The sequence below is a fragment of the Paroedura picta genome, chromosome 1, assembly GCF_049243985.1.
Source record: "Paroedura picta isolate Pp20150507F chromosome 1, Ppicta_v3.0, whole genome shotgun sequence".
Taxonomy (NCBI): Eukaryota; Metazoa; Chordata; class Lepidosauria; order Squamata; family Gekkonidae; genus Paroedura; species Paroedura picta.
Window position 1 is genome coordinate 113,957,830 of NC_135369.1, and position 12,826 is coordinate 113,970,655.

The 12,826-nt window shown below is 40.5% G+C and overlaps 1 protein-coding gene across 3 annotated transcripts in view; it reads right to left on the bottom strand.

Annotated features, from left to right (window-relative positions):
- Window positions 1-12,826, bottom strand: part of NCOA7 (nuclear receptor coactivator 7) — a 104,216-nt gene that overhangs the window by 16,452 nt on the left and 74,938 nt on the right. For 2 of the 3 annotated variants that reach the window (XM_077300201.1, XM_077300194.1), the window contains exons 11-13: window positions 7,414-7,561; window positions 2,397-2,543; window positions 969-1,121 (exon numbers count right to left, since the gene is read on the bottom strand). In XM_077300201.1, the coding sequence (XP_077156316.1) occupies window positions 969-1,121; window positions 2,397-2,543; window positions 7,414-7,561 (448 nt within the window). Of the gene's footprint in view, window positions 1-968; window positions 1,122-2,396; window positions 2,544-3,282; window positions 7,362-7,413; window positions 7,562-12,826 lie in introns of those variants that run through there. The other variant, XM_077300208.1, reaches the window with a different exon arrangement.

Sequence of the window (12,826 nt, forward strand, 5' to 3'; positions counted from 1 at the left end):
GTTGGTGGCAGGGAAGGTACAGATGAGGACCAATTTACTGGCACAGTAAACAGGCCTAGCTTCCTTGGAGCCCTTGCCGCTGTACTCAAAGAGGAAAAGAGACTGCTAATTCCACCAACTCTAGGAGAGGAGCTGCAAGGAGAAATAGCACTGCTGAGAGAGCTAAACTCAACCTTGCTAGTGTAGGCTGCATCCCCCATTGTTAGACTGTGCATAACTGGATTATGCTGTGCGGACAGGCTAATCCTCTTGTGAATTACTGCTATCATTGGGCAATGATATGACAATATCCAACAATGTGTAGATTTAGTCCTTGATAAGCCAGAAGTGCAGTTGCTGGGGGTTCCCAGAATCAACCTTGACAAGGATGACTCCTTCTGCCTTTTGCTTGAATGGTCAGGATCCTGCTACATCTTTCCATCTGCCTAGCATATGGACACTTGAGGGACTCTGCCAAAGCATCCAGATGACTTATCTCAGCTACCCAGCCTGAGTGTCTTTTTATTTACAGCTGTTTAAATTATTTAATTACATGTGTCTACCTTTGGGATGATTGTTTCAATAAATCTCTTGGTCATATAGGGAGCAGAGGGACCTTACCCTAAGTAGGGCTTCTATATTGGGGCATGTTGAAAAGCCCAGGTGACACTAGCTAAGTCACCAGTACACTGAGTTGTCTTTCCAGTTGGGAGAATTGCTCTGCTATCTTACATTTATGCTTCTATTTATTGTACTACAGATAATTTTACAGGGAAAGCAGCATAAAGTACACTGCCTACACTAGAAAGACTCAGATTACTATTTCTGCCCCCCGCCCTAAGTTTAACAATAATTGTATTTATCTCTTAACCATGATTAATCCAGCCCTTAAAGTACGCCATATTCCCCATCGACATTGGCATGCATCTATTTGCCCTCACAAATGGATTCATCAGTGATGAAATGAATAATTGCATTTAGTGCCTAACCTGATTGTCCATATCTTTAATGACAAGAAGGACCGGACTATCAAGAGACGCTGATTTACGATAAAGAGTTTTCAAACTAGTTCCATGTTCCTGTGTGCTGTATACAAGCCTCCAAGGATATCCCTGAACCCTTGCTGGCAGGCACCGGGCAAGCTGGAAGTTAAAAAGAAACACAACTATGTTACTTGAATCAAATATATCCCAATGAAGCAAAAAAGGAAATCTGTCAGCTGGTTAATAAATGTCTTTCACAAGTCAAAACATTCTTTGTGTAGTTTATTAATCCAAAGTATATGAAAAGTAATCAAAACAGGGTCCCAGGTAAATATACTACAGCACACTGTGAGCTGTAGCCCAAGTGATGCTTTGAGAGAGATAATCAAGCTTTATTTACTGTATAAAGCAGTGGTTCTCAGCCTTGGGGTCCCGACCCCAATTGGGATCACCTGGCCCCTCCCATGGGGTTGCCAGGTTGGTGGCTGCAGCGCGTGGTGGTAGCAGGCAGCGGCGCCATGGCACTGGCCTCCGTGCCACCCCCACCGGTGTTAGGGTTGCGGCATTACGGTGGTTGAGAACCGCGGGTATAAAGCCATTACCATACGGAGGAAGTAATCACTGAGGAGGGTTTAAATACAGTGCTAATTTTGAATGGCTGCATTAACAGCAACTTTTTTTTCCTGGTCTACTCCTTTATTAGCAACACTGTATAGCCCTGAAAAGCTACTCCCTGGGATGGGAAAATCTGCCAGGGACAAGTGATATAAGTGTTTTGGGATGATGTTTGAAAGCCAGCTCTATATTTGCAGATGTGCCTTAAACAGGCACATAAGAAGAGCCCTGCTGAATCAGACTAATGATCCATCTAGTCCAGCATCCCATCTCGCACAGTGGACAACCAGTTACTTTGGATAGCCCACAACAGAGTATAAAGGCTGAGGCTTCCCCTGCTGTTGTTTCCTGCCGCTGGTATTCGGAGGCTTTCTGACTTTGAAGATGAAGGCTCCCTTCAGCTCCCATGGCAAGTAGCAGCCACTGGCAGATCTATCCTTCGTTAATCTAATACTTTTTAAAAGCCATCTATACTTTTTAAAAGCCATCTATACTGTGACTATCATTCTATCATTTGGCAACAAATTACACCTTTCATTCACTTATCCAGTAAAGATTACTTTCTATATATCCTGAATCGATTGCCCATGCCCATTGCTTGGTGCCATGTAGTTCAAATATTTTGGAAGCTGTAGAAAAACTTCCCTATATCTACTCTCTCTACCAGGTGCATAACTTTATAACAAAAATTATTGTTAGAACTGTCAGACAGAGGAAAACCCTTTGTCCTCTGTGTACAAATGAAAAGGCAAGACATCAATATATATATTTTTTAAAAAATGGAAGCAAGTACCAAGTTATGTACGAAATCAGCTCTACCTGTTCTACATGCATGTTTTCTAGGAGTGCACTCTGGTTTCTTAACACCGGCAAAGCATCACCATCATCATCGTTGTTCTCATCGCTGTCATCCTCACCATAGCTGCAAATGCTCTTTCGGCGTTTTGCTTCTTCTACAGTGATAATCTAAACAGAATGGACACACAGCAGGTACTGTAAACAAAACACGCACATAAGATGGTACTTACATGATTTAGATCAGTGCTATTATGACAGATCACCTTCTTTATGGAGCTGAAAATAAATTACTCAGCCCCAAGAACAAAAGCAACTGTACCTTGTTCTGGAGGCAAGCCATGCACATCTTGAAGCTTGTTGACCTAACTGGACTAAGTGTACAAAGCACTTTGTACATTAAAAAATGCCACGTTAAAAATATGTTATCTATAGGTAACAATATCACAGTTTCTTCATTCTCAGAGTAAGAGCAGGAAGGGAGGGTGTGGGAAACTGTGTAAAAACTACCAGTCCTTTGTACTAAAGCTCAGAAAAAGGTTCAATAAAAAGGCAAATTAAAAAAAAAATCATTGCTTTTACAACTCTAAATCCGTGTGTCAAGATTCCCAACAGCCAAGAAGGAGTCATGGTTACAAAATAAATATACAAAACTTAAGTGCACAGCACACACGAGTATATAACTGCACTGCCATATTCAGAAAAATAACATGCAGTAAGGATTGTAAAAGTACAACTAAATTTCACTGTGATTACTAGTACTTAACTACAACTACCCAGCATTAAGAACACTACTCTTTTTCCTAATTTTGTTTCTGCGTATCCTCCATTTGCTTAAAATAAATGTACTCTGCTGATAACTAAATGAAAGTCTTTCTCACTTGTAAATCGTGATAAAAGAGCAACCTACCTTCACAGTGGGTTCTTGGTCAGGTCTGGCACTGTATATTATTTGAAAATTCAAGGGTATTTGCTGAACTTTCATTCTCAGGGATTTCCTTTTCTGCCGCTAGCACCATCAGCTTCTTTACAATGAATGAAGCTGCTTCTCTTTTAGCATGAGCTCTGAAAGGGTCTAGACTTCCTGGTAAGATTCACTTTCATTTTCTACAGTAAACCACACAGGATGGCCTAGCAATGGTCTCATCTCAAAAGAATGTTCATGGAACTGTGTTAGGAGTCAAAGACATGTAGCACCTAAGTGTGCAAATTGTGAGATAAAAGCCCATAGGGTTGCCATTTCTGTTTTAACTCCTTTAAAGTAACTGACTTCCCAATACTACTTAAAACACACACACACCATCAACACAGTGCAGCAGATCCCAGTGATTCTGCCTCTCAGTCCCCTTATCTGCAAGAACACTTCCTCCCCAGGCTAAACTGATCAGATAAGTGCTACCATGATAGCTGTCACATTATTTTCTGAACTCATTTACCTTCAGCCAATATGGCTGATGCTTTGAAACCCTACTTCAAAGGCTACTGATTAATATGCTTAACTGGGGCCAGCAGTCTAGGAGAAATGCTGCTTTGCTAGAGAAGAAATATGTAAGACTGTTTCTCCTACTGCAAACAAAAATGCAAACACAGAGATTTCAAGCAACTTCTTGTATCTAAGGAGGCAGAAGTTGGTTACTTATTCCTTATTTGTTCTTATTTGTGAATTCAACCAATAATATTGAAAGAGATCTGAACTCCAAAATAAAGGCTACTGGTCAATGACTATAGTAAAAATCTGACTGACTGACCACTGGATCACCATAAATCATAAACTGAGAGGACATGTGCTGTTTCCTGGTCCAAAACCTGGTGCTTGAGCCAGCTGCTCCCAAGTGGGTACTCTGAAAATCAATATGTCTGAAATGGTATGGGGCCCCAATATGATTCATAGTTTCCCTTGTCTTATGTATACCAGGACCAGACAGTGAATCATAATTATTTCAAGTTATTTATTGTTGTGCACAAAACTATCTGCCACTTGGAAAGCTAGTTAGTAATTTTTTAAAAACATTTATGATATTACCTCACCAATGTGACTAAAATAATAAGCAAAACAATATAATATATATAAAGTCAATTAAACACTGATTTTTGCTGTGTTGTCTGTAGATTTACTATCCCAAGTCATGACTCTCCTTCTCCTTGGACAGTGACTGATCTAGTGGTGGCTCCTTTGGTAGAAGTTATCTAAGGTTGTCACAAAGGTATGCCAAAAGCCACCTACGTTTGGCAGAAAACCTTGTTCTATAGATCTAGGGAGTGAAGGGACTCTTTGGGTAAGTGAGCCTTGAAAGCTATGAGGAGCCCTGGGCTAGTGAGGAGAATGTGGAGGAGGATCCAGGTCTAAATTATTGTGTTTCAGGATCAAAAGAATATTTTAACATGCCCCTGGTCACTGGTGGCTCTCATGCCTTAGTAGCTAACAGTACATTTAATTGCCAATATGTATGGACCATGAAATAGAGTTATAGGAAAACTGAACTGCAAACTTGTTTCTAACACTTTTGTTCAGTGTCTCTGGTAATCGGAATCTTCCCTCCTGGCTTGGGGAAGGGAACATTAAGGTTCATGACTGCCACAAAACAACAATGTGGTTGGGAAGTGTATAACAACTTCCGCAGAAGGAATATTTTGCGACACAGCCTCCGAATTCTGGCGGCTCATTCGGGACCCTCCAAATGACGTCGCCAACCTACCAAGGCTGTTTCAGTGCAATGTGGTAAAATCCAGGACAGTGGATTTACCGCCCTCTATCATGCGTCCCTGGGGTGAACAAGCAGTCAGCAGCCAGGACTAAGAACATATGGAGGGGGAAATGCGCTATAGTCTCTTGAGCGCTGTCCTGCCCTAAGTTTATTATCACACAATTGTATTATCATACAATTTTACCCCGCATGCAGAAATGGTAGATCTCTCTCTCGAATATTGCTAAATACAACTTCTGTGATCTCTGTGTTGCCATGTCCTGATTTCTACTGTTCCTTTCCATCATATAGATACCGATCACCATTCTTTCCACATTTGTGGAAGCAAACAAAATGATTTCCTGTAATAAGTTATGCCAACAATTTTGTATCTGGAGAAGAGATCACTGATCTTCTTGTGTACTTGTACATGTGTTATGCTGTTGGGGTGGGGAGAATGGAGGGATGCATTCTTATGTTTTTTTCCCCACACTTTACTTTATGCTGAGCTACACAAAACACCGTGTTTCTTGTACATGGACATTTAACTAAAATAAAGCAATAAATTTAATGTTGGCAACTGGGCTTGGAACATACTTAATGCTATGAACTGAGATCTTGGCTGTGAACTCCCATGGGTCAAACTGACCACAAGAACCAGGATTCAGACCAGGAAACAGTGCATGTCCTCTCAGAGAGGAGAGATGGGTGGGGGGAGGATATGACATGTGGTGGTTCAAACTTTGTTTTGGGATGCAGAGGGCATAGAGCCCTCTTTTGAAATACAAGCCTCTGGTGGGTAATCCAAAAAAGGGGTTTGTGGCATCATCAGAACCAATGTTTGGACTGGGCTTCCTTTCTCCACAATAGAAACCTAGTGAGGTAGGTGGGGCCGAAAGAGTTTTGAGAGAACTGTGAATAGCCCAAAGTAACCCAGCAGGCTTTATGTGGAGGAATGGGGAATAAAACCCAGTTTTATAGATTAGAGGCCACCCCTTTGCAGAGAGAGTTTTTTTTTTAAACTTTGACCCACAGTTCTGTGGGGCCCTGACAGATTTCTATTTGGTTATTTGAGGGGATAACCATTTGTCTCTGTGTCACCTTCACAATCTGATTAGCTCTGCAAAGGAAAAGGAAAGTACCTGTATATTCCCCCAAGAAGCAAATTGCAGCCCTGGGCTAAAGCCTCACAGGAAGCATTAACTCTCCTCAACAAGGCTAACTTCTCTTCCATTCATGGGTACAAAGATCACTTTATACAGCTTGATGATGACAAATACTGACATCAAAATCTGGGGGAGGGGCACAAAAGGACACAGGGAGCTGACAATTTCTTCTGCCACCGTATCTCTGATATGCGTCAGCATACGGGCTTGGTGGCACTGCACCCCATCCAGTTTCGGTGGGACAACATCACAGAACAGTGCTGGAGCAAGCTGCTACACCAGCAAGCAAAGGGAGGCATCGCAGGAGTTAGCTGGTTTCCTAAGCCATTCCAGCCTTCTTCCTCCCCAAACCAGCAGAGCCCATTAAACGGGTACCCATTAAGCAGGACAAGCCAAGAGCCCCTTCCTCACAGAGTGTCTCTTGCAAAAACCCCAGTGGAGCACAGGATGCTGACTGCAGCCACAATCAATCACCGCCCTCTCTAGCCGCAGATAAACCCCTCCCCTACACCCAACCACAGCCCCAAGGCACTATATGAACCCTATCCAGGAGACCTCATAGTTCAGCTAGGATGACACGTGGCACAGGACTCTGCCTTAAGAGGTCTCTCCCATGCACACATAGAATGCAGAAGGTTCTTAGCATTGCTGAGGGAGCACTTAGCACTAACAGCCAACGGGGAGAATAAAGGCCATGTGGTCCAAAGGCCATGCAATGGGGCATACTGACTGCAATGGGGGCTTCATCCTTGGGGAAGGCTTTGCCAGGGACACTTCCCCCAAGGTGCATTCTGTACATGGGAAGCAAACCAAAAGCCATTGCCAGAATCTGGACTTTAAGTATATAAATTATATAATTTCAGGTATAGAACTAATTTAGGAAAATCTCTTTTGCTTTTGTAAAATAGGAAAATGGTTGAAAACGACTGCTCAAGAACATGAGGAAAGTGTGATGAAGTAGTAGGCTGAAATAAAACATGTTTTCCAGCTCTGTTTTGGTTTCGGTGCCTTCTCAATACATTATCCTCATGCTTCAAAGATCTTTCTGTAACCAAGGGGACTAAAATGCAAACAACTTCAGCTAACAGGAGATCATAATCATCAGAGAGATTCTTAGAAACAAGGGAGGATGCCTGGGTGCAACCCTACAATTATCTTCATGTTTCTAAGCTAAAAAGCACAAGCACTCACCTCCCAGCTTTTTGTTGAGGGCTCACTGAAGAAGTTGTCTATCATATCAAGCTCCTCCTTTTCCACCACCACAAAACCCTGTTCCTTAGCATCTTTGCCATACACATCTGGCGACCACTGTACAAAAAATGTATACAGATGATCTACCCTGTAGAATAAAAGAAAAAGAACTGTACTATGTTTCCTAGAACATTGTATTTTAGAAATGCAGTTTATGTTACTTAAAAGGTTTCCAACACCTAAAATAGGACATACACATTCAGAGTAAATGCAGAAGCTGCTAGGCTGGTAGTGGCTTCTATTTAACTACATTACCAAGAAAATGGCATTTCTGCATGACAATGACAGCAAAACATAACCCTATGGAAAATCACTTTTTGCATACGGAAAAACAGCACTTGCCCCATGTACAAAGTACCATAACACAGGACTGTTGCTTTCTAGCAAAGGGACACTGCAGGATGAATGTACCTCTTTTAAGCAAGATAATTAAATTTGAAAAGGGCTTCATGCCCACATCACTTAGAAAGCAAGACCAGCAGTTGCACATCACTGTCAAGACTGGGCAAGCTGGTTTACAGGGATTAAGGCACTGCCTGCATGTCAAGGCACAGGGAGTTATATCCTATAGTTCTTGATTAAATAGTTTATCCCCCTAAATCAATCTATGTCAGGGCCTGACATCTCCAGCAATGCTTTCTGACAGAAGAAATGAATATATAAAGAAGAAACCATAGTTGTTCCAAACAACTGTTACTGCCATACCTCCCTGGATAAAATTTGGATCCCTGACCTCACATTTACAGAATAGCTGTATTTCTTCTTGTAGATTCCAGTAGATTGTTTAAGTAAGATATTTTTGAGAGTCAGCTTAGTGTAGTGGTTAAGAGCAGCGGTCTCTAATCTGGAGAACCAGGTTTAAATCCCTACTCCTCCACATGCAATCAGCTGGGTGACCTTGGACCTGTCATAGTCCTCCCAGAGCTCTCTCAGCCTCACCTACTTCATGGAGTGTCTGTTGTGGAGGGAGAAGGGGTAGGCAACTGTAAGCCATTTTGAGACTCTTTCAGATAGTAAAAAGCAGGGTGCAAAAAAACCACTCTTCTTCTTAAGAATCAATAACATATCTTTAAATGCACAGAAAAGCACAGGTACAATTAAAAAATTCTTCTGGCAGAAAGGAGGTTGCTACATTCCAGCTGCAATTAACATCTTTAAGGCTAAGGCTCTTGCTCAGCTGACATATGGAGCTCCAATCACTATAACGGACAGATTGGGCAGTCTGTAAAAGGTCCAGTCTAAATTCCTAAGGACAATTTTGGCAGTACCAAATAACATCTTAAATGTGGCAATTAGGATTGAGATGGAAATGATCAATGTTCAGTCCAGGCTTTGGATAGCTACCTTTGTATTCTGGCTAAAATTACTTTTCCAACAGTAAGGTCTTGCAAGTCTAATAGTGATAGACACATTCATTGCACCTTGGCAAATTGCACTCACTAAAAAGCTGTGCTACTATGATCTCTCCCATCAATTGTTTTTGTTTATGGGTTACGATAAGGCTATAGATCTTGTTAAAACAAGAGTGATAGAAGTAGAGAGACAACACGATTTCAACAATATCCAGGACACGCTTTTTAGGAAAGACTTTTTAAACAGGAATACCCTGATGCACTATCTAAGTAAAGTGGTAAATCCTGAGCACAGGAGATCCTTTACGCTCCTTCGTCACAACGCCCTACCCTCTGCTCACTTGAGTGGGAAATTTGAAGGACTCCCTCTCGAAGAACAGCTCTGTATTTGCAGTAAGGGTCAAGTGGAGACCACAGAACACATCTTATTTGCGTGCAAGTTGTATAACCATATTCGCAAAGGTGCATTAGTACCAATGCTTATGGAATGCCCTCGCAGCCTTAGAAAAAATCACCTGCAACTATTGCTATCGGACTCAAACAGTTTTTTAACTAGCAAAGAAGCAAAATTTGCTTGGCTAGCTTCAATAACTAGGAAAGATTGGGTCACTGACATATACCATTATAACTTTGCCATAGAAATACTTATGTTTTTGGTTAGTAGCTTTTATGGTTTGTCCCTTAATCTTGCTTAGTTTTATATTTTAACAGTTTATTAGTTTTATTGTATTATGTCCCATTTTGCTTTCCTGAAATAGTCAATGGTATTTAATGCTTCTCTTAAATACTGTCTTCTATGGTTTTAAAAGTTCTAAAGTTTTACAGCTGAAGCATTAATAACCTTTTTCTTATGTATTACCTTCCCTTTTTACTGCCATTGTTTATTAGTGCATCTGAAATTTTGGTCTAAATGACTGTAAATAAAGATATAAGGAGATATTAAGGAAACATGAACTCTTCTGCAAATCATTAGAACTGGGTTTTTTAAGAGTCTTAAAGTTCTGTTTTTAATGATTGATCTATGATTATTTTGTACATCCAAAACTCTTCATTATTTGGTGCTTGATGGGAGCTCAATAGGTCTTGTTGCTCACAGCACTCTTCACATTATTTCTACATGGAAGAGAATACCCTGAACAGAGATATCCTAAGGCTATTTCACAGCCAGTTCCCTTGGATAATGAACCTGCATGGAATTCAAAATTCAATCAGAGGTAAGCTCTACATTCAGACAGAATCTCCTATTCATGACCAGATTTTAATATTGGTAAAGCGGGACACCATTGACCAGGGGGGGGGGGGGGAGTTCTTGATTAAAAATTTGTTCTATATGGAGCAACAAAAAGTTTTATAGAACGCAAAAGTAGTATTGTAATATATATTTTTTAATTTCAACACAATTTGTCAGATACCCCCAGATGTCCCTCCAAATGTTGGACAATCTGGTCACCAAGAACTGGTTTGCCATACAGGAAATAATATGCACTAGCCCTTTGAAATATCAGGACATGCAAGAGGTGTCCACATCAGTCACTGATTGGTACAGGTGCATGTGCAAATCTGAATGTTCTGGATCCATCACTGTCACTCCCAACGGTACTGTCTCCATTCTGTTTTGTGACATTAAATAGGTAGCTAGAATTTTACCTCATCCTCCCTTTTTTACAGCTGATTCAATCACTTTACTTTCCAAAATTCTGCTTTTGTTGAAAAATGGGCAGTTTCTTAATAACCACAAAATCAAGTCATTTCAGTGTGTATTTTGGGTATAACATGGGCTTTCACATTTAAGTATCAATCAACTTGCTTGTTTTACAGATAATTTACCCTTCCCAGGGAAGAAACTTAGAAAAGATTATACTCCCAATATTTCACTTTTTGTGAATATTCTTAGGCTCTGATAGGTCTTACACGCTGGCTAACAGAAAATTATTGGATTAGAAAATATCCATGTCATTCTTCTAAAAATCAGTTTTTCTTCGAAACAAGTGACTCTAAAACATTTCAAGTTTTTTTTAAACTCAGATGTGAAACAATTTTATGACCCATGAAGTGGTAGTGTTGTTAGATAACAATTTGGAGCAGACTTCATCTGCTATTCTCTCACTTTCTGACGTAAGGCTTATTCCCCTAATCAAATTACCACTGCTTCCAAGGCAAATTATATACCCTACATGGCTGGTTACAGTGAAGTGGAGGGCTAGAGACTTCAGATCTGTTTCTGACTCTTGGTGACATGATTCTGTTGTTCACACAAGCAGGCGTTTGCAATGTAATCCTATGCACAGTTACTCCAACCTAAAATCACAAGGTTTGCCTTGCACAATTACAAGAACTTAACTTAATACCTTTTATCAAGGTAAGTATCTGAAATGCGTACAAATGAAAATGAGCAAGCACCCTTAATTGCTAGCATTTCTCCACTCTTGCAATTCTTCAAATCAAACAGGGGTATAAGTTTGGCCCAGGATTACTTACATGCCACATTTCTTTAGCTTCTGGGCTCAAAATCACGGGAGCGACCAGGTTATATATACCATACTTGCAACAGTTATAGATATTAAACAGTTCTATCACTGTATTAATTGGTGTCTCTTATTTCTCCACAACCTTTTTTACTACATGAGTTTAATACCTTTGTTCACTGAAACCCATTCCTTCAGGCACACAGTAAAAATTCCACGAGATTAATTACGAGTTCTAGATTCAAGCATTTTAATTATATCAACAGAGTATAATTGGATCAGAAGCAGTGCACATGCTGTGCATGCAAAGGATTCCACATTCAACCCCCTGGTACCAAGCAGAAGACTGAAAAAGATCTTTTTCTACCTGTGATTGTGGAGAGTTCTCACCCATCAGAGCAGGCAATACTTTACTATAGAGACCAATAGTATAACTCAGTGCACGACAACTTCATATGTTGGTCTCAAAGAGCATTTAGCAAGCAAACGAAGTTACACTGCAGAACTACCTTTGAATCCAGTGGCACCTTTAAAGACCAAAGAGGTTTTGTTCAAGGTATTAGCTTTTGTGTTAGTCTGAAAGGTGCCACTGGAATCTAACTTTGTTCTATTGCTTCAAACCCACCTGAAGTTGCACTGCATAAGCATTCTCTGTGCCTTATGTTACTGTGTCCCAGTCTTGCAGAGATACTAGGAAGTTGTTCATTCAAGAAGTTGATGATTACTGCATGTTGGTAGATGGGGATACTGGCACAACCTGGCACCCATTGCACATGTGGAACACTGGGGCTAGGTGTGCTCCATCCATGCATCTAACCCCTGAAAAAAGAACTGTGCTATTTGTCCATATTCATTCTCTACTCTCTAAAATTACTTTCAGCTTGTAAACAGTAGCACCAGCTCTCCAACACACCAATGTATTATAAGCAATTACAACTACTTAGAAAATTACCAACCTGACATTCTTCAGTGATATCCAGTGGTCACGAAGAAACAGAACAGCTTTTTTAATTCCAGACCTGTTCATGTTCCCCATTGTAAGATATGCAGGCGTTTTAATGAAGGACCTTCTGACTAGTTAACTGATGCAAAGGCATAACTGGGTCAAAATGAACATTCAGCAGGACAACAAAAACCCTTTATAAACACACCTCTAATGATTACAGCTTCTCAAGTTATGTGCAAAAGATAAGGACTTATTCCATTTCACAACCATGATGCAACTGTGTCCAAGCCACTGATTAACTCATGGTCATTGTCTGAATTGACAAAACAACATATGCTTTAGGAGAACTTGCTACTTGGCCAAAGTCACAGAGAGGACAAAAATGTTCAGCAAAAGCATCTTAGAGCTGTGCTTGAGACACATTGGATAAATGTACAAATTAAGCAATATGGTAAATGACTCCTAAATCAGAAAGCTTATTAGCGATATAATTCATGTAGTCTAGGAATTCCATTACAAAGCATCTGTAACATATACAAAACACAGTTGAGCTTGTGGGAGGCATTTCTGACCTACTCATCACCTACCTG